The 23,740-nt window shown below is 32.8% G+C and overlaps 1 protein-coding gene across 1 annotated transcript; it reads right to left on the bottom strand.

The window, feature by feature from the left end:
- Window positions 1–1,433: 1,433 nt before the first annotated feature.
- Window positions 1,434–23,202, bottom strand: LOC123717294 (homeobox protein Hox-B4). Its single transcript, XM_045673214.1, has 5 exons — window positions 23,106–23,202; window positions 15,792–16,198; window positions 15,221–15,433; window positions 3,213–3,370; window positions 1,434–1,973 (listed from the first exon to the last, which is right to left on the bottom strand). The coding sequence occupies exons 2-5, from the start codon at window positions 16,171–16,173 to the stop codon at window positions 1,638–1,640; spliced, it is 1,089 nt and encodes a 362-aa protein (XP_045529170.1). The 5' UTR covers window positions 16,174–16,198; window positions 23,106–23,202; the 3' UTR covers window positions 1,434–1,637.
- Window positions 23,203–23,740: the final 538 nt, after the last annotated feature.

Raw genomic sequence — 23,740 nt, 5'->3', positions numbered from 1 at the left:
CTTTAGCTGAGTTTCGTTATCAGACGTCGAGGCAGAATACGAAATACAACCCGTTTTACCTTGACGTCCGTCGTCACTTATGAGTATTTTCGACCCAATTCGTCTGTTCCGTCAAGAAAAAGCGTACTAATTCTTAAAACCAGCTCGAGGGTTCTGGCAATGTGAGTGTTCACGGGCGGCGGTATCAATCACTAGACATACAAAAAAACTATAGATTTTTTTTTTTAATTTATAAAGATGATCACTGTCAAACTATAATGACGTAATTAATAGTGTTGTCGATTTAACAAAAAAGGTAATTTGGCCCTTTAATCTCTTTCCGCGGACTCTAAATGTAGGTTTTTTAGGAAAAAGGTTTTAGTTTGGGTTACTTACCACCAAAACGATTATCTCTCCCCAGGTTTATAATATAGGTATATAGGTTCCAATAATATAATTCCTTTGGAAAAGAGAATAAAACGATAAAGACAATTTAATATTTTATTTCTATAATACACATCTTATCGTAAAATCTTGTACAGTTAATACTAGGAAATAATACTGATCAAAGATGTCCAAAAACACAAAGATATAAGCATCGGGAATCATAATTATGGCACAAATATATTTTTAATTATTGTTATAATAATACAAGAACTAGTTGAACAATATTATCAAGGCTATTCCAAATATTGAATACCTTTTTATTCGCTTGGTATAGGTTGAAGTCGTCTAAGTATCGTTTCCGAGGATAATATTCAGAAACGAACTCAGCGCGAACAAATTCAATATTATGTCAAAATCCGATAAATCATTGAGGTCGGGAGTTTGACGTAATGATCTTGTTTATGAATCTTACAAAAAACGTCACAGAAGCTATTTGAATACGAGTCTGTGGTAAGTGTTGCCAACCGTTAGGTAACTTCAAGAGAAAAGCACCTTAAAGGCCGGATACTTTATTAAAAATATTACTTTATAAATCAAATTTTATACAGTTGACTTATTGTTCAACTAGTGACAAGTTCACTGTTTATAAACACTGTTTTCCTCAGAACATAAAAATTTACATGTGCTTTTAATCAATCAATGATATTTATGGAATACATGTGAAATTACAAACAAGGACAAAATTTACCTAAAAATCCGAACTTATTAAACTGTTTATCAATATAATACAAAATAAAAATAATATTTATCACTAAACATTTACTAATAATTAAACTATTTTTTGGCCTGTATCAGTTCATATTTATACTTAAACATACGTAGGTTAGGTACACTTTAAATTAATTACTATATTATTTATTATCTACACAACATAACCTAATATTTTATATCTATATACAATAATACTGTACATAGTATTATTGACGACTTAAATATGTATTAAGGTGTTGAAAAAATATTAAAAACAAAGTTCGATGTATAAATTTTCACATTACATTTTTATGGCGCGTAAAAATCTGACAATTATTTAAATAAACTTTTCACGGACATAAACGATTTAATTACATAAATTGAGTGCAGAAGGCGTGGTCAGTTTAAGGTTGTCTCGCTAATAAAATCTCTGTAAATAATGTAATAATCTTTTTTTTGTCCGTTACACTTCCGGCCATATAACGTTTTATATTAATTAACAAATAAAAATTAATTTAATTTCATACTACATACGGCCTAAACATGTCCATCCCGGGTCGGCCATCTTGGCTTGGCATAACTAGCCCGCGTCTATTGTTTTCCAAATTCGAATTAAAGTTTGCTGCTGCCATCGCTCGTTCCCTTTCCAACGCGATCATCCTGTCCCTGTCTAACAGGGGAGGAGGTTTGACAGCTGGTGTCAAATCGCCCGCCGTTTGCGGAGGTTTGTCATGGTCGGGTAGAACCTCCTTTTTGTTTTTCTCGTCGTTCGTATGCGAGTCCTTGCTTTTGCTATCTTGTTGCGCTTTTTTCGAGCGCTTCCACTTCATTCTGCGGTTTTGAAACCATATTTTTACCTGGGAACAAAGAATAAATTAATTAAATTATTACATAGTGAAATACAAAGGAATTTGTTATTGTATGTTATGTTAAAAAAACATTGTTATAAAAAACTTAGCTAGGATTGAATCCAATCATATTTTATTGGTGAATCCTGCTATCATATATCAAAAACGCCGAGATTAATCTTTAAACCGACATAAAACGCGGGGAACAATAACCTTTATGGCAATCTCCCTCCCCTATAATCTTGTAAGCATTTGTTCCAAATCCGAGCATCGTTCAACTTGACAGGTTGCCGCCATTTCGTAAATGTCAAAATGACGTTGTTTTAGTGAGCAATCTCTTTTCTCTACGGGTAAAAGGGTGGACCCTTACACAAGTATCTGAAGGATTTTTTATGGACAAACCAAATATTTTATCCAGCCTCCGGGGTTGTTGAGCAATTTGGACCAATGGATAACTGTATCAATTATTATGATTTTACATTTATGTTTCTTATTTATTCAGAATTATAAAAAAAATAAAGGAACATAATAAAGATTGGACGATTTTTTTTGAGAATCCATTCAATTGTTATTGTTAAATTAAATTATTATATAACTTAAATTAACTCATACTTATTGGGTTTTATAACAAATAAAATTGTCAGACGCCAAATATATATTAAACTTATTTAAAAAATTATACAGCGTTTAAAGCTTACAAATAATATTATAATTTGGCATAGTACATGTTTATTTATTAATATGTTTATTCAAAAAAACTAAACAAAACAATCAAATATACAGTATTAACAATAATCTTAACCTACATACTAATACAGAATAATAATCAAAAATATTAATAAACAGAAAATAAAAACAAATTAAAAAGTTTGGTCCCTGTGGCAGTGTACCTTTAACGCTGGCAGCATTTCCTCGCTGTATTGCGATATTTATTCGTTGAGCGAGGAAAGCACCAGCTCTGGGGTGACCCCAGTACTATCTACCAAGCGCCAACTTAAAGCTTTATCGCCTGTGCACCTGAACCCCATGGCCCTTTGGAGTCTACTCCAAAGGAGACAAAATCGAAGTTGAAGGAAAGACTCTTATATTTGAGCCGTTTATTATTTTACGCTTGCTCTGCGGCCGCCCCAGCTTTTAGAAATTAGTTTTACCACAAACATGAATTAATCTATTTTATATATACGTTTATTATCTATGTATTTTTTTTATTGGCAATTTACTGTATATTAAGATTGTAATATATATTACCTGAGTTTCAGTAAGCATCAAACTAGTGGCTACTTCAAACCGCTTCGGTCTGGAGAGGTATTTGTTCATTCTGAATTGCTTCTCGAGTTCCAAAAGTTGTTGTGAGGTGAACGCGGTTCGGGGCCGGCGGGTCTTCCCCAGGAGTGCGTGTGGAGCGCCTGAGTGGAGAAAATTTTGTTAAATATATAAATAAAAGCAATCCAAATTGGTACTGAAACTACTGACGCGAGAAAAGCACCTCAACTAGGCATTAGGTTTTCATAAATGTATTTGACGATATTTATTGATTGTCCAACAGTTATCTGATTAGGAAACTAGGAAGGTCTGATGTTGAAAATATATTTAAACTAGAGGAAGCGTGCTGTACAGTGTATATTCTTTAGATCAAAAACTGGTTCCAAAAATTAAATAAGATAATCCTCCGTTTTTATAAATTCAAACTTAAAAGAATCAGGGTCGTTGACTGACTTCTTTCGACCCGTATTAAAAACAAAAGTTCAACCCCTTAAAAAAATAAACTAAAAACTATAAGCTAGCCAAATCAGTCTAGCCATTCTCGAGGTTTAGCGAGACAAACGAACAGCAATTCATTAATATATACACAATGTACATTTATCCAGGTGTAGCTATTATCGTTTTTATTTATAGCACAGGGGGCAAACGGGCAGGGGGCTCACCTGACACTCAATGCCAGAGAGTTCGCGACTGCGTTAACGGCCTTAAAAAGTCTTGTTCTATCGTATTAGTAATAATTGTAAAGGTAAGCTGTATGTTGGATAATCAATAAATAAAGTTATCTTTATGAAAACATAATGCCTATTCCGTCGGCTGCTTTTGTCACAAATGCAAATAGAGCCTAAGTGATTTTTTCGTTCACTTAATCCACGTAAGTTGCCAAGGAATAATCTTTATGTCATTTTCATTTATTCTCGAAGAATTAAAGCCGACGGTAAAACTTCCAGCTTATGTGCTGGAAATTGTTTTATATATAATTTTATCTAGGGAAAGAGGGACTGTCGGTGACCGTCTGTATGAAGATTTGAAAAGGCTAATTTCACTACCACGATGAAATAACAGTATCCGAGCGGTCTGTGGTGTGCTTACATCTGCTTCTTTAATTTTTTTAAAGAGTTTTATAGGAGCCGTTTTACACGCGATAATATCCTTCACCAATAAGTCATTGCGTTATATAAAAATAATATATAAACAAAAATCTATTAGTGCCACAGCCGGGATTCAAACTCAGGGTTAAGTTCACTTTTGCCGCTGGGCTGTATATCATCTATCTATCTATATAAATAAAAAAATAATTACAGAAATTGTTACTAAGCTCAAAACTCGAAGACGGCTGAACCAAATCGAGTAATTTTTATTTATTTATTACTTAAACTCTGAAGGTTGGTTGGAAGGTCGGAAGGTTTTTGAAGAGACAAACTTGAAAAATATAACATATTTATGCCAAAAACAGTCTATGGGATAGCATAGTCTAAAGTTCCATATGTTTGTATGTAGCTACTAAAAAGGTTAGCTAGGTAAAAGAAGGACATATAAGTATGAAAAATAATAAGCGTCTTTCTTATCAAATTTATAAAAGGTACCGCTATTACGAAAAAAAACTGACAAGTTAATTAATTCGTTATCGCAAACAAATCACAAATACTCACAAATGATAATTTTTATCAAAACCAATTATTACATGCCTAATTTATCAGCGGATTGATTAATTTATTTTCATTCCCGTTGGGGATGTATCGCTTTGTTTTTGTTTTGCAATTCTCACTATCTTGTAGAATATGGTTGGTGGATGGCCTAAATAATATATTTAATACAATATGATTGTAGTTAGTACATAAGTCCGACAATATAAAAACTTTAGATGAACTGTGTGAAGTCGTGATTGTATTTATATTTTTTGACACAATATATTATCTGATATGACTTATAGCTATACTCAACTTCTTCCGCTGAATAAATTAAAATGTGAGATTGTTTATTTTTGTGTTTCTTAAAATAGTGACACATATATGTCACTATTTCCCGTTTTACTTTTTAAATTCAATGTTATTTATTTGTGAATCGTTTCCGCGGCGTGTATCTCGGAACTTCTTCGATTCGTAGCAAAATAATTGGTTTCAGTTAGTTTTGCCTACGATCTACATACCGTAAAAATTTAGTTTTTAAGTTTCAAATAAATAAATGGTAACTTACTGGTAACACACGGTAATGATTACTATTGGTTTCCACAGTCTGGCCACGTTTATATGTTGTACCACAAATTATTCGCGTTGCCATAATTAAACACAAAATCACCGAACGTATTTATCAAATACCAAGCGCTAAGCCCATAAAAATGATAATTATCAATTAGGCTAACAGGATCGCTCGAATGCGACATTTGGTCGTGTTTGCACAAGCCGATAAATTCCCGCCTAAATCCTCGACGCATCTGTCATTTGAGAAATGTCATTGTGACGTTTGCCACTTTGCTGGGTAATTTAATAATATTATTTAATATTATTTCGCTGTTATAAATACTTTTTATATTTTTTTTGTCATTGGTTTCTAAGTGTTTTAAAAGTAGGTAACACTTACTTTTATGTAATTAAACAAACATATTATAATGTAAGTGTTTAAAAATTAAATTCGAATTGATGCAGGCTGGAAGTGAGCTAAGTTAAACTTTTATTTCCTACTGTTTGTTATTTTAAAAGCTATGCTAACGGGTATTTTTATAAATGTAACAATTAACTATTATTTAGATAAGAACTGCTCACCTTTAAAACTCTATAACACTATGGATCTACTAATAAATCAAACCGTTGAATGTTAAATCATTTACGAAGTTCACGACCACATAAGAATAAAAACAAGAATAACTCGCCCACAGATTCAATATTATTAAAATTAAAACGACATTAAAGATGGCGCGCATTGGTAAGCTAACAGAAAATCGTGCTTAAGTGGAATTTTAAAACGAATGTGTACGGAACGTGACTTGTACAAATTATTTGTTGGGCATATCGGCTATTGATCCGACGGTCATAATATGTTTTTATTGAAATATACGCGATGTAGGCCTAGAATAACAAACGATTTTAATGGTTTTCATAACAAGCGGGATTATGTATAAAATGTCTCGGGTAACAAAACACTTTCCCCAAGCCTTTCATTGCGCGCAATAGTACCTACAATGTTTAGAATGTAATGGCTTTAAAAGTCATTAAAAAGTATCATATAACAATATTTTTTTGATATTCACAGTATTAAACAATAAAAATGCTTATAATTTCGTAATAAAATCTGTCTTAATGAACAGGAAGTTCAAGAGTTAAAAGGAAATTCTTGTATATAATTACTATTATAGTATATATGCTTGAACATACAAAAAATTGATTATACCTTTCCTCAGTCTCAGTTTGAACAGGACACACCTTATCCAGCACGAGACTGTTATTAAGAACTGGCTAACACAGCTCTTTTGAAAAACTGTGTCATCTTTTGATATTACGTTTAGATTAATGTTACTTGCACAGAGACAGAATCACATTTCGCAAAACTCGGAATTGTTCTGAACTAAGTCGTGTACAATATTCAGTTAGCTTAATTCAGTTCTTAGTACATAATATTCGATTTTGTAAGGAGTTAATTTCATACAATACATAGACTAACAATATAGAGTCGTAAGGCGAGCAGAGACAATCGAATAAGGTTGATTGCAGACTTACGCTCTGCTGAGCGTGTTAACTCTATTGTCTTGTTTAATGTATTATATTTGACACATAATATCTTGTAGGAGTTATATTATGGGCCCAGTATTTATATAGGAGTATGTGTCAGAATATTAATTTCATTCTTTATTGTAATTTAATAATTAATTTATTGGCAATGTTTCACATATATTTTTAACAATAGTAAATACACTAAATAGAAAATATATTTATCGGGAGTTATGCAACCAAACATTAGTTAAGTTTTTAGTAAATAAGTAGAAGCGTAAACAAAATGTATTCAATCATCGCAAGCTTGAAGCCAATATGAGTCCTTTAGTTTTTACCATACTCATAATTTAACATTCTCGTTTTCGATAATGTCCGACAACGTAAGTCTTTAATAAGTCAAGTTAGTTAGTCAACCCCTAATGTTATCTTAGTAATAAGCTCATATTTTAAACCATTAAAGTCAGTTGTTACCCAAATCAAACAAAGTGTTTTATTTATACAACAACCGTCACCGAACTTAATTCGAATTTTAAATAATTTTTTTTTTTAATTTTCACATCATTATATGTACTCGAAGTACTGTTATAATACAGAATATTTTTAACCTACATAGATAATATTAATAAAAAAAAAAAAAATTAAAAAGTTTGGTCCCTGCGGCATTCAACCTCAATAACGGTATTTAACTCTGGCAGTATTTCGTCATTGTATTGCGAAACTTATTCGATGAGCGAATCACCAGCTCTGGACATCGGTACTATCTTACCAGGCCCAAATTATATCTTTATATTTATCTTATTACATATCTTCTTCTTAATAGGTTATAAATAGGCATTGTTTTATAATGATAATAATTAGGAAGCAAGTGTCAAAAAATACTAAATAATCCTTTTAATTAATAAATATAATTATCTAGGTATTTTTGATGACGGCGTTTCAGGCGATTAAATTCATATTATACCCTTTGATATTTACAAAAAAGTAGATAATGAAAGAATATTTAAAACCAATGAATATTTTATTCTCTCTGTTTTATATTAATTTAAGTCATTTAAAAGATTTGGTTCCCTCAATAAAATTATTTCTAGGTTATGTTTCCAAGTTCTTGTGAGAATGTGTTTACCCGATCGCACGAATTATTTGACAATTTTGCTTTGATATTTTCTACTATTTCACAAATTATGATTTTGATATAACGTAAAGGATTGGGTTCCTTTTTTTTTTATAAAATATCTATATTCGATAGTTTGCGGGTTCCAAGAATTATGTCGAATATCAAACATAATTTTATATAGATATTATACTTTTCTGTATACTAAACCAGATTAAATAATTGTAATATTTCAAACATGCTGCCTTGAACTTAAACATTCACAATCAGAATTAGAACCAGATCTTGACAATCACGTTTTCCGCGCACCACCCTATGTGGAACCACCTCCACTGAAATATTTCCGAACCAACCGACCGACCAGCTTGGGGTCCTTCAAGAAAACAGCCTACCAATTCTTAAAGGGCCGGCTACGCACTTGCGAGCCTTCTGGCTATGTGAATGTTTGCCTTATTACAAAAAATGTCGATATAGAAAATATATCAAGTTAATAAATTACAGTAATAGCCCAAAAGATTAATGCAATGGACCATTAAATTAGAACCCCAACCAATAAAATTAGTACAACCTCATCATATGTCTGCACTTGCTATAGTTAAGGGCGACAAATTGGTTAGTATTGTGGGTTCCGTATGCTGTATATTTTTATATCCATTGCATTACTTTTTTAAGGTAATTTGTGAGCGTTACCTAAGATTATACTAATATATTATAATCTCTCTCTCTATACTAATATTAATAATTCGTGTCGTAATTCAGAGAATCAAGATTCAGAAGCCTTAAATAGTCGTACAGGATTATGTCTGTCCCATGTTACCGTTGCGAAGTTTTGGAAATTTCCACTTCTCTAGAAAACAATTCTATTAATTTGAATAAAAACCCTTTCAATGCAGGTCGTTCGTGATATAGATATGCGATAATAATATTAACAATACGCCAACGGATCTCTAAGCCACCCCAACTTGATTCGCAGGGGTCTACCCTCCATTTTATTGTTGTTTGTATACTGCAAGTGCGAAATAGTTTAAATTAATCATTTGTTAAATTGCCACTTAAATAGAGACCAATGATTTTAGTAACGCGCCATTTTCTACAATTACAAAGAGGAAAGATAGTTTAAAAAATTCAAAACCATTAGAACCGTATGTTATCCCTGATGAATATAGGGAAAGCCAGGAGATCAAGCGACGCAAGTGGAAATGGATATAACACTCCGAAGAGATTCCGATTATATCCCCAAGCAGGTGTTATGGAACCCGCAAGGAAAGCTTAGCCGTCCCAAGCAAACCTGGTACATTTGCAGATTGAGACAAAGAGAGCCGGAAAGACTTAAGACCGAAGACGATGAAGACTTACTTCGACGCCCTCTGCCCCAACTAGGAGTTATAGGATATTAATTAAAACTGTAAAGACTGCATTCACTGAAAAACTATAAAAACTCCTTGTGATGATAAACATGTCTAAAAATTGCGGGTATTTCATTAAACTTCTCTCATATCGGATAATAATATATTTTTAAAAATGTATACCTACACTTCAATACGCTGGTACATTGAAGAACGGGAAACTAAGGGTCAAGTTTTCAGTGGCGTAATAAATCACAGACCCAGTCGAGTGGCCACGGGTGCCCAATAAATAGATCACTGTAGTACAGAAAATACACCCTTTTTGCGACAACTCCAACGGTCAAATAGTGATGTGCATGATTTATCGCTATATAATATATGATATGCATTGAAATTCATATTTCGCTGCTTCGACACGTTTAATATTGAATTATTGTTTTTTGTTAAGAGATAAATTGAGTTTAACATATAACATAATGTTTAGTTTAAGTATTGTATATCGCCTGCAGGGACTGGGGCAGGAAACCACCATAAAAATTCGTTGGGGGTGGTGTGATAGAGAAGTTGTAATTCCTTGCCAAAAATGTATAAATTTATAATTTCCAGGTTGTTGGTGGAAATGATGGAGTTGGCGGACCCACGATGTAAAACTGGGAAGAGTGTGACCAGTAAAATTGGTTGGGGAATTTCGTTCATATAACCCATGAGTTATAACTAGTTAAAATTGATATTAAAATCAAATTACCAGCATAAATGAACTACAGTAGGGCCTCGTTAATCTGGAGAGGCTAAAACAAGATCATTTTCGGAAAATCGAAAAGTCCGAGTTTAAATATGGCGTATTAAAAATTCAATTAAATACAAAAATGTACTACTACAGCCTCTTAGTTTATATAAATGTATCAATAAGGCAATATTATTATTAAGCCCGAATCTTATTAGGTTTCAGCAGTACATAATTATCGACAACTCAGCACAGCACTTCTATATCTAATTTGTCAAGGGCCGCTCGGAGGCTTTGTTTGTGCGAATAAATTGCTGCCTGATAATTGGCTTAGGGCGTGTGTGCCCTTACTGTTATTATTTTATTTCAACTTGACTCTTTTTTTATACGTCCTGTGGAGGAAGGTGTCTTCTTCCAATTTAATGGTCTTCCACTAGTCCAACCACTAATTGGCTCTTAGGAACAGCGGTTATTTCGTTTGAAGGAAATGTCGCTGTTGGCCTTGAAGGCCTTGACAGACCAGCCCGGGCTATTTTGGCGAGCGATGTTCGGCTGGAATAGGCATTTCCCGCGACTAGCGCAAGGGCGAGACTTGGACATCGGCTTGGGCCGTCGCGGAGTGATCATAAGCCTGAAGGTCAGGATGGAAGCTCTCTGGAGAGTGGAGGGAACGAAATGCGAAGTAAAGGAACCCACCTTCCCGGGTAAAGTTCGAAAAGTCTTAGGTATGTAGGCTTGATTGGAAATACTTTGTTAGCGAGTTTCAGATTACGACGTCATCGTAGTGAGCGCAATTTGTAGGTGTCACCTATAGTCCTCGTAATTTTTGCTTATATAGTTTAATAATAATCTTTTTAAAAAAACATTGTGTTATTATTATGTTTTATGTGTGTTGCGATTTAAGTTATTTTGAGTTAACCGTATATTAATCTCTCTGCATCTGCTGCAGATGAGTTACAGCATCGGTCGTCGAGACAGAATACTAAATTCCATCCGTATCACCTCGACGTCCGTCGTTCCACAACTGAGCGTTTTCTAAGGCAGTTTTTGCCGCGCACCACCACTATGTGGAACCGGCTGCCCACTGAAGTATTTCCGAACCAATTTGAACGTACAAAATCTTAATAGTCCGCACTTGGATGCCTCTAGCATTGAGAGTGCTATCAATAACTCGGACACTCTCAATAACTTCAACATCAGAGGAGCCTTTTGTCCGTTTGCATTAATTTGTTTTTTATTCGTTTAAATTCTTTTGTTTCAATTGTTTGTTTGCATTTGCTTCCCTGTACTGTAATAATTGATTTAACATTAAAAATTGATTTTAGTTTCTTTTAAACTTTGACTTCTTCGTAGATCATTAAAAGTCCTTAGCATCGTAAAGTGGGATTTCATACAATACAATATTTTTGTTTTAATTCTTACATTTAAAATTTGATTTATTTTAGATTACATTAATTGTTATTCATTCGTAGTTGTTCTGTATTGTTCTCCGTACATATGAACTAACTATGAAAGAAGTTTAGAATCTATTTCTAGAACAAAAAAATATCACTTAACATCAGGTGAGCCTTTCGTTTGCTCCCTGTTAAAAAAAATACTAATAGCGATTTGTGCAAAATCCGCTCTCAAAGGAGCTGTACCCACGAAATACATGACGACATAATTTTTAAATTGAATTTGTTCGGGACTAATTAATAAAGTTTATTTGTTTGTGTTCTTTGTCTTCTACAATATTGTTTGAACCTCGCTGGAATATATTTGTGTCTTTTTCCCCACCGAGCTTTGGGCTCGATTAGTTAGGTTACGTAATATAATAAAAATCAGCTGGTCACATTGCCCGCATTTTTAGGTTAGGTTAGGTTAGGTTAGTAGTAGTAGTTAGTACCCTTACTTGGAATGGCCGCCCACGCCACCAGAAGATAGGATAATAACGGAGAAGGATTGGAAAATGGTGGCGAGGATGCAAGTGGAAGAATTTGGAGGATGACATGGACTTAGTGTAGTGCTGATTATGTAGTACTCGAATAAAGGTTGTTGTGTATAATAAAATGTTCTCTCCACAATTCAATAGAATTAAAAGTGATTTTAAGGCTTTTAAAAAACTTAAAACTTAATCTGTTATAGAAAGTTAATTCGACATTAACCTGAATACAGCAACACTGTTTTAAAAGCTGTATGGTATTGTTGTTTTTTAATAATTTATTTTCAAACTTATATTTAAAAATATCAAATTGATAAATGAATAAAAATAAATACAAAAATCCCTAAAACCTTGTAACAAGCAGAACACTTGCCAAAAAACCGCAGTCTATTGCTATCCTTATCTTTCCTCTATGTGCGAAAGAGACGGAACATCTCTTACAATTATTCAATTTGTAACAGATGGTGTCCCCATGAGTTGTCGTCGATAATTTTTATTTGGCTATTTTGCATCACTAGCGTTTAGTTACATAAGCATGGAGGGAACTTTTATTTAATTATTAAATATTTTGAATAGGTTTGTATGGAACTTACATAATTATCTTGATAATGGCAATATTTATGCTTACTACTAAATCCTTATAATTGAGCAGTGTTGGCCTAGGCTTCTGCGTGCAACACTCATCTCTGAGGTTGAAGGTTCGATAGTCAGCTGTGCACCAATGGACTTTCTTTCTATGTGCGCATTTAAAATTCACTCGAACGGTGAATTAAAACATCGTAAGGAAACCGGCTTGCCTTAGACCCAAAAAGTAGACGTCGTGTCTCAGGCACAGGAGGCTTATCACCGACTTAATAAGGTTGTTGCGCTATGATTTATATTGCTTACCTTATGGTTCCTTGACCACAAAGAAAGATGACAATAATTAATTGATATCGATTAAAAACGCACAATTAAAAAAAATATAAACCAATCGTGTTTATAGATATTGAGAAAGTTAAAATTTAAAAACGAAACGATGCCTGATTTCGTTTGTATTCAAATAGATAGATAGAGTCACGTGTCCTGACACGTGTGTGTGGTTGGACAAGAATTGTTGTGACCAATTACTGTTAAATTAAATAATTTGTTAATTAAAATGTTTAAGCTTAATTTATTATATTTAATAAACGATTTATAATAAATAAATAAGTATAATGGCAAACTTTTAGCCAGAACACTCATCTGTCTCTATTCTTTATAGCGTAAACAGGATTAAACAATATGAAACGAAAGAGTACTTAAGGTAAAAGGAGATAATCCGATATATATAACTGCCGATCACAAATACTATTATATTATATTATATTTTACATAGGAAATACAAGTTTTGTCTCGTAAATTATCTCGTGTTATCAACCAAGTATCACGTGACTAAGGATAAACCAAAAATTCATACAAAACTCAAGTATCAAAGTGAATCAATCAAAGTAAATGTCAAAATTTAAGTAAATGATCGATTATGGTATTTAGAACTGACGGCAATAGATCGTTCGAAAATGTACTATTTATTACTGATAAGGGAGAGTATTTATCAGTTGATAACGTAAGATGTGTCAAAATGGCAGTCATTTTGAATTTAAACAGATTAATTTAGGTATTTTGATAGATTTCGATGTTTGAAAAGGTACGATCTCCGGCTATACTCCCATGGACTTTCTATGTACCAATTTAACATTCGCTCGAAAGAAGATGGAATAAGGAAAGCTTGCCTTAGACCCAAAAAGTCGATAGCGTGTGAGACAGGAGGTACTTACTACTTTTCTATTAGTTTGACAAATGATCATGAACATCTAAGGCTCAGACCCAAAAAGTTTGTAGCACCACTGAATTATGTATTTCTTTTCAATTTTAATAATTTTACATACTTAAAAGTCATATAAATTTTATTAAGTTAATTTATTTCTTTGAGTATTATTATTAATTTGGAACTAGGCCACACTAGTCACTGTGATTTGAATAAAAATGCCATCTCTACGCTTAACAGCCGCCCCCAAACTTAACTAATAGTGAGGGTCACCGGGCATTTTATTTAAGTACGATAAATTCCATAGATTATATTTATTTGAGGGGTGTTAATGCGTTTTATTTATAATGTTTAATGTAAGCTAATCGCGTAGACGCACATGTTATTTGTGTAACAATTATCTCATTTGTGACAGCCCTTTATAATTATCATTATAATTGATCAAAGGGATAAAATAATGCATTACTAGCTTTGAAAATATTGTAACTTAATAGTTTTGTCTCTTTTACACTTTAGTGGACCCAATGTGGCCGTTTAAAGAATAACGTAGATTCTTTTTGAATGATTTCAGCGCCCTTACTCTGTAACAAATTCCGACAGCGATTCCGATGACTTAGAGTTCCGCGCGATTCCAAGGCTGAAAACAGTGCTATGGATATTAAGAACTATCAAGCATATCGTCGGTATTGGTATCGCTGTCGATATTGGAAGTTACGGAGTATGGTAGAACAATTTTCGATACGAAACATTGCTTAACGTATGCTTTGTAATAATAAAAATATTATATTTTTTTAAATAATAAATAAATATATTATTATATCTAAAATAATACAAATAATGACGATGTGTTGGCCAGTGACATCCTAGAGCTAGGCTCGAACCCCGGCTTAGCACCAATGGACTGTTTTGTGCGCATTTCCGCTCCGGAAATATCGTGAGAGAACCGGCAAAGTCGACGGCATGTCGGACACAGACGGCTGATCCCTAAGATACAGACGTCTGAGGCCAAGGGTTAAATACTCTTCTGGTATACTTAACTGGTGTTGTTGTCTGATGTAGTAAAATACTTTACGCTCGGGTGGCAACCCAAAACATTGCGCACAATAGCAATGTTTATAGTGTGTATTCCTCAATTGATAAATCAAACAAGCCGCAGGCTTAGTCCACTAAATGAAGGGTTGGGGCGCAGCGTTAATACTCTGTGCAAATTTGACACCTGTCAATTGTCAATGTGTTAGCTATGGGCGGGATTTTAACTATGATCTACTACGACTAATAAAATACGATCAGTAACAGTTTTGTTGGTAACTGAACACAAAATCTTCGGGTGAACCACTAAGCCACGGAGTCTATTTACTGTTAATAGTTAATATTTAACTGTAATATATTTTATTAACTGACCTCCCAACTCCGGAATCCGATGGTAAAACATTCCAGTCCTGGCGAGCCATTCCAACTGCATGTGATGGAGGACTCTGTCCCCGGGGTGATGAAAGGCGGACGGCATTGGCCCACCCTGGGGCATGGGACTCATTTGCGGATAGTTGAATAAAGCAGACTGAGCTGCTACTAACGCTGGGTTTTGTGGAAGGAGGCCGGGTTTTGGTACGATTCCTGAAAATATATTAATGATTAATCAATAATAAATAAATAAAATTAATATCCGCCAGAGGTCCTGGGTTTGATGATTGAAAGGAAACATATTTTGGCGTTCGTTGTCCTATTCGATTCATAACCCAAAGGTTGTAAGTTCGAATCTCAACGTTTAAACTTTCGGCAAGAAAAATAATTAATTAAACAAGTATGTATACCAAGTTGATGGTTGTAGCGCCACTGGATGAAAGAAAATAACTAATGTCAAAAATGTCAATTATTATCGAACAATTTCAATAAAAAAAACACTGTCATCATTCCATAGACAATGATAAAACAGACTGTGAAAATCCAGACAAAATTTTAGAAAATAAATTACCTGGTCTATAACTTTCAAAATCTTCATTGCCCCCCTCAACACCTGGCGATATCGGTGGACTATAGGTCTCAGATCGATTCCCTTCCTCAGACCCAGGGGACAGACTCCTGCTACTCCCACTTTTAGGACTCTCACTGACTCTCTCCCTTTCAAACCCTTCATGACTCTCCTGGTAATCATTATACCGTATATAATTCTTGTTCATCAACGCCATATATTTCTGGGTTTTTTCGTCGTGTTTCGATAGCAACGCGTCGATGCAAAAGGATTTTTTCTGGCTTATAACAGTCTTCTCTTCTGGTTTGTAGAACATTTTCGGGCTGTTCGATCTGCTTTCGTCCTGGTCGATGTCAATGTGCTCAGAGTCCTGGTCTTGGTACATTGTGATTTTGATTCACATACTCCTTCTGTAAATCATTATAATTTTAGTCATTAGTTAATTGATATGACTGTTTTAATATGTATGTTTTTGTATAAGGTAATGTAGTGTACAAAAAAATGACAATTCATACATCTAAAAAATAAATTAGTCGCGCTACAATCTTTTTAGGTCTGGGCCTTAGATATATGATCATTTGTCAATCTAATAGGCAAGTAGGTAAACAGCCTCCTGTGTCGTGTTTTTGGGTCTACGGAGCTGGTTTTCTTAGGATGTTTTTCTTCATCGTTCGTGCGAATGTTAAATACACACAGAGAGAATGTCAACGACAATAAGAGTCGTAGTCGCTACTAGGCAACACTGTTCTCATACATCATTCTATTAATATTTATTGCTTACTCACAAATAAACAGTTATGAAAATTTTCTTAACCTATATAATATTTATAAATCGATAAATAGAAGATTAAAACTAGATTAAAGAGAACTAGATTAGGCTAAAATAGCATTTTGCTAAATTGCGATACCCACTTCTTTATTTAGCGAGGAAGGCACCAGCTCAATACTATCTAACAGGCGACCACTTAAGTCTTTAAGGCCTTTAAAGCCACGTGATTCAAGAGTCTCTTTAAGTAATTTATGTATTCAATCAGAAAATTATAACTCTAATGTGATTTTTTCTAAGAGAGAAAAATGAACAGCAATAGCAGTTACGCAATCTATGTAATTTTATTCACAAGACGTTAGGTTTATAATGTATTTGATTACTGTCCAACTATAAAGACGTAACTGTAGTGTCAACATTAAAAAGATTGCACTGCTAGCTAATGGTTCTCTTCTAGAGGCTATAAAATTATCAGGCTAATTGAAATCAATAAAGCTTTAAAAATTACGTTCGTCTTTACACGGAAATAATGTTAACTACATTAGAAGAAGAATAAGCGATACTGACCATATACTGAATCATAGTTTAATCTAATAAATACTTTACGTGTATTAACGTTTGCAATAGATTTGACATGACGGAGATACTAGTGCTCGCTTTTCGGTAGTCAACGGCCAGTGAATGTTTCGGTAGTGTAGAAAAATCTGCGTTTATCCGCCATGTTTTTGCGCGATCTTAAAATGTGCTTTTTAAACGTTCTCGTTAAATTATAACGTTAATATTTTTTTAAGTTAACAGTTTATGTAACTTCTATGTTAAAGAGAGAAAAGAAGAAAGTTTGTTATACACTTTATACCATTTAAATGTATTGTTTATAATAATAAAGTAAAATGATGGTACATATTATTCGTATATTTCAGATGTGAACGCAGTCTCTAATGTACGACACAGTACGACTCCCGTACGGGTGCAATAAGTCTATTATGGATGTCTTATTCATACACAATCTTCGTCTGAATCTTACACTAACGTTTGGAGAGATCACGCATGTATTACTTTAATTATTTTTGTTTTGTTTCGATAAGTAACGATATTTATATGCATGTGCATACTTATAATATGGTTTTAGACAAAAAAAAACTATTGCGCAATACTTATATTAGGAATATTCGTATGTATTTGTAGTCTAATAATTAATGTATCTTTTCCAAAAACAATTATGTTTGTAGAAAATTTTTATGTGTGTGTATCTTTGGTAAATATAAACGAATGAATGTAAATTAACTGTAACCACCGCCATTTTGTTATTGAAAGGAACTGTTTCGTATGAAAATACGGTTGAAGTAGAACGCAGTGTTGGCTAAGATATTTAGTTAAAATGGCCACATATAGTCTGGAAATTATATTTAAAATATATTGTCAGTAGGAAAAGTTATCATAGGTTCATAATAGTTATCTACAAGTACTAAGCCGCGTGTCGACGCACGCGTCACGCTTTTATTAAACTCACAATCGCATTATTAAGTGATTTTCAGTTTATCAATTAATTAACTCTTTAATCTCAGCATTTATCTACTATCATATTTAATTAAACTTGATTTACTAATATATGAAGTAGGTGAATGTACAAATATAATTATTTTTTAGTATTTATTTGTGTTACTCTCAAACATCACATATGTTGCAAGGAGGTTAATCATTTACGAAAAGGTGCGTGAAAATGACATAAAAAAGTAAGAGGCACTAACCAGATCCATGCAGAAAACACTTTTTAAACGGATTGAAGCTATGTATTATTATTAAAAACTTATAATTATTTACATAATTGGAATTTTTTTCTAACGTTTCGCGTGCTTTTCAGCGTGCGTGGTCACGGTGACTGAAGACAAAAGGTGTTGAATGTCAAAAGTATCACAGCTGTAGAGAAAGTTGTGTTATCTGTATTTATTGCTCCGAAGTTGATATCGACTAAAAGATGACGGGTTTTTGCTTCAACATTATAGCTTCAATCCGTTTAAAAAGTGTTTTCTTAATGTGTAAAAGCTATGTTAACAAAAGACAACACTAGATCCATGCATCTTCCTAAGCAGTAACTCGCAGTATCGCAGCTCACAACTAACGAGGACGCTTTGTATGGGAGGAGAAGGAGTCATGGCTGTGGCTACAAGGGCTCTAAACTCTTCGTCAGATTTTTCCTAGTTACGCTGTTATAGACAATACTTTATGGAATCCGACTGAAAATATGTTTGATACACAGCAGGCTGATCTGGATAAATTAATGAGTGATGGTTTTTTGTTTCACATTCCATTCGTGATCGTCAAATATATATAACCTTAATCAATCTCATTAAAGAGTTTTAATTAATGTTATGTTCTAGTAGGATAAGTAAGAACACCGAGGCCCAAGGCACGTTGACAGTTTGAATATATATTTCCCACATAATAATTATATCTTAATAGTTAATACTAATACGATAGAACTACACATTAATATCGACACCAATAATTCTACAATTATGAAACATTATATATATACAGTAAAACCTGAGTAAGTGAGAACTGGATAAGTGAGAAAACTCAGAGAAAATAGCCGGGACCCGTCATTTTAAGCTACCAAAACCTCAACCTCATTGAGATGAGCGAGAAACATAAACCATAAAAAGAGACAGGGAAAAACGATCCCTGATGCACCTTCGTAAGTGAGACTGACAATTATCGAGGCACACCTCTATGAGTGACAGTCGAGCTTTATTTATTTATATTATTTAGGAGGATTATTTAACTATAGCTACAATAAAAATATATTACATACAGTAACGAATGACAAATTTAACATCTGCTATTTTATGACTCATTCTTAACTTTCCTGGAACTAAGTAACGTTGCGATATTACATATTTACAACATTGGTTTTGCTGTGATTCGTTACCTGCATTAGCGAGAAACTTGGGTTAGTGAGAAACCTCTAAAAGCGAGAATGAGATTGCGCTCCCTTGAAAACTCACACTTATCATCGCTTATATATTATAGGTTTGACTGTAAATACCTACACCTTGAAACTAATGACATAACAAGCACTTCTTGTGAACTCAGCGGACGGAAACTGTCACGTGCCTGTTGTCGATACACAATCAATCAAAAGACGTTCACGCTATAGCACATGCATATAAATATCGTTACTTATAATATGGTTTTAGACGAAAAAAACTATTGCGCAATACTTATATTAGGAATATTCATATGTATTTGTAGTCTAATAATTAATGTATCTTTTCCAAATATAATTATGTTTGTAGAAAATTTTTAAGTGTGTGTATCTTTGGTAAATATAAACGAATGAATGTAAATTAACTGTAACCACTGCCATTTTGTTATTGAAAGGAACTGTTTCGTATGAAAATACGGTTGAAGTAGAACGCAGTGTTGGCTAAGATATTTAGTTAAAATGACCACATTTAGTCATTTTTGTATTTTTCTTTATAGAATTGAAAGCATGTTAAGTGAGACCACCACTGACACACACTGTCAAAAGGCTAATTCGTTGCCGGCCTTTTACGAATTCGTACGCTCTTATCTTGAAGGCGATTTGGTTCGGAAATACATGTGGGCAGCTGGTTCCACATAGTGCGCGCGGCAAATAGTACCTTAAAAATCACTCAGTTAGTGTGTGTGTGTGTTTTATTACTTAATAAATGGATTGGTTATTAAACATTTCCACGTTTCTTCAAAACTAAGTTATTAATTAGGTATTCTTACAAGACATTACAACAACCAGGCTTGTAAAAGATCAAACAAACCACACTTGAAGACCAAGACTGCTTCAGGTAAATTTGCTACGACTAGCTTCAAGTATTTACATTGCGATAGCGTGTCTCTTTCTGTTTAATGGTATTTACGCATTGTTAAAAAGAGACAGATGATAAAACGTCAATATTGTTACCGTAACATGATATATTGCTTTTTTGTATTATTGTCATTATTTAAGATTTTAATTATGGTCACGTGACCATTGAATGTTCCTTACATTGTTTGTCTTTATTTTGACCTATTGAGATCAGTAATAAATTATAATTCAATTACATAAGCTTGCGCGATCGCAGAGCAGACGGCAAATAATAAAATAATCCTTAGACATTGGTTTTGTTCTTTTAGGAGTAGAGACTTTTGGATTCGAGTGCACAGGTGCTAATTAAAGATTTAAGTTGGTGCCTGGTAGATAGTACCGGTGACACTAGAGCTGGTGCTTTTCTCGTTCAACGAATAAATAAAGGTACACTGCCACAGAGACCAAACTTTTTAATTTGTTTTTATTTTCTGTTTATTAATATTTTTAATTATTATTCTGTATTAGTATGTAGATTAAGAATATTGTAAATATCGTGTATGTATGTGTTGGAAATAAATATATCTTCCTGTAAATACATTGAGAAATTCCTTGTTAAAAGGTATTTTATAAAATTCATTTTTTACAATTATTTGATACAGTTAAGCTAAACGCTGAAATTATCAACGAACCTCAAGTTCGATAGTGCATTGACTATTTGAGTTTATCTCAAAGTCGTCTAATCCAGATTCAAATATATTATAATCATTGTATTTGTAATTATATAAAATAATAAATAATATATATAAATAAATAAATAAAAAATAAAAATTTATTATCATTATTATTGAAAGAAAACACTTTTTCACCGGATTGTAGCTATGTTTCGCGTGCTTTACAGTGTGCGTGGTCAACGTCGGAAAAAAATATGTAAAATAATTATAAGTTTATAATACATAGCTTCAATCCGGTAAAAAAGTGTTTTCTTTCAATGTGTAAAAGCTATGTTAATCGGAATATTTATTATCATTATTATTGAAAGAAAACACTTTTTCACCTGATTGTAGCTATGTTTCGCGTGCTTTACAGCGTGCGTGGTCAACGTCGGAAAAAAATATGTAAAATAATTATAAGTTTATAATACATAGCTTCAATCCGGTAAAAAAGTGTTTTCTTTCAATGTGTAAAAGCTATGTTAATCGGAATATTTATTATCATTATTATTGAAAGAAAACACTTTTTCACCTGATTGTAGCTATGTTTCGCGTGCTTTACAGCGTGCGTGGTCAACGTCGGAAAAAAATATGTAAAATAATTATAAGTTTATAATACATAGCTTCAATCCGGTAAAAAAGTGTTTTCTTTCAATGTGTAAAAGCTATGTTAATCGGAATATTTATTATCATTATTATTGAAAGAAAACACTTTTTCACCTGATTGTAGCTATGTTTCGCGTGCTTTACAGCGTGCATGGTCAACGTCGGAAAAAAATATGTAAAATAATTATAAGTTTATAATACATAGCTTCAATCCGGTAAAAAAGTGTTTTCTTTCAATGTGTAAAAGCTGTTATGTTAACAAAAGACAATACTATGATTATTATTATAATATAAAATAATAATTTATTATTCCTTTGTATTGTATTGTCATTTATGTATCCGTGAGATTAGTTTTCAGTATATTTTATTAAATTATTTTTGTATTTTCGATTAAGGTTGGTGATTCCATAATCCATAAGCCAACACTGTGAATGAGTAAATCTTCTATTCGACTATGTAGCGATTTAACACTTGCTACATTGGAGGAAAACATCGTGAGGACTGGAGACGTAAGCAGTCGATGGTGTGTGTCAGGCATAGAAGACTGATAACCTACTTGCGTATGAGAAAATACATGAAACAGAATCTGAGAAAACTGAGGCACAACCAAAAGCTTTTCTTTATATTTACAACTTATAATCGTAATTGAGCGAATAATTAGTTATTATTTTTATTAATAAAACAATCAGAAAATATAAATCATTAAGGCGACAATGGGTGGACTTGTCGCTGACAAGCCATTTCTTCAGGGAAGAACATATATTAATTTCTTCTAATTTTTATATTGTCTTTTTTTTCAAGATCTGCTGTGCAAAATTTTAAAGGCCTTATAACAAAGAATTCTATAAGTACTTTCATTCTCGTAATTTTGTACATTTTTTTTATTTATATGAAGAGATGATTTTTTTAAGATGGCGCTCCAAACTGCACGCGCGTTTATATCTTTTAATTCAGACGAAGTTAACAGATTTGATCTTATATTGTATTCAGTTGTTTAAATATAATGTTAAATGGCCTTTCGCCATATGATAGTAATGAATTAGTAATTTAAGTATAATATAGGGCTTTAATATTTTATAAATTAGAAGACAACAACAGGTTTCTACGTTCCATCTTCCTTCAGACAATTCCTGTTTCGCTAGGAGTCGAACCTAGGGTCACTCTTAAGGCGTATACAAAAGAGGTCTATTCTTCAACAATAATATCATTAAAAAACCTTTTTCGTTTCCAGTACTAGCTTTTCAATTACAGGTTATCTAACAATTTTATAAATACGCTTAAAAAGTTGGTCAACGGTTATGTGGTTTAATAAATAAAAAATATTTTTTATTTGTTCAATATCAATTTTCATTAAGTTCACAAGTTATATTTATTATCATTAATTAAATTTCTAATAAGATCTATCTTACCATAAATCCATTAACACAATCACTTAAACACTAAACACTCACGCTTCACTGTCACAAAAAAAAACTAAGTGTCAATGTCTAATTTCCCGCGCGTACAACTCTGGCTAAACGTCAGTAACAACTGGATTATTTCATAATGCTCGGTATCACCCATTATCTGTCCATATCTTATCGTGTGTGGACATGGGCGGTACTGGCCGATGTTATCTGAACTCCCAAATAGCCCGCTAAAGTAAAACAGATGGTTCAATAAACGTTGGTTGACGCCCCACCATTTGCTGTCCTGCTCTTGAATTGTCTATTCTTTTCGCACTTATTGTAACCGCAGCTTGATTTTATTAATGTTGAAGTTTTATCGCAATTTTTGTATATATTTACGATATTTTAAGTGATTTTCGTGATTATATTGTAACGAAGTATTAGATTTGGACTACAGTCATTTCAATTTTTATTTCATATTTATATTTACGGAAACAATTAAAAACAAAGTTAATTTAAAGAAAACACTTTTTTACCGGATTGAAGCTATGTATTATTATAAACTTATAATTATTTTATATATTTTTTTAAAATTAATTGCTGAAAATCTGTCGTTATTTTTAATTGCGTATAAAATGTACTAAAAAACTTTCACG

Source organism: Pieris brassicae, chromosome 12 (genome assembly GCF_905147105.1).
Source record: "Pieris brassicae chromosome 12, ilPieBrab1.1, whole genome shotgun sequence".
In the NCBI taxonomy this organism is placed as follows: domain Eukaryota; kingdom Metazoa; phylum Arthropoda; class Insecta; order Lepidoptera; family Pieridae; genus Pieris; species Pieris brassicae.
The sequence above is the reverse complement of the archived record's forward strand: the minus strand, read 5'-3'. Positions and strand labels throughout refer to the sequence as shown.

Excerpts from the sequence above, each read along its gene's own strand:
- LOC123717294 (XM_045673214.1), bottom strand. The coding sequence starts at position 16,173 with ATGTACCAAGACCAGGACTCTGAGCACATTGACATCGACCAGGACGAA. Across the intron at positions 3,371-15,220 it reads TCGGATTCCGGAGTTGGGAG|GCGCTCCACACGCACTCCTG; the intron begins GTCAGTTAATAA and ends TTCTCCACTCAG. Across the intron at positions 1,974-3,212 it reads TGATGCTTACTGAAACTCAG|GTAAAAATATGGTTTCAAAA; the intron begins GTAATATATATT and ends CTTTGTTCCCAG.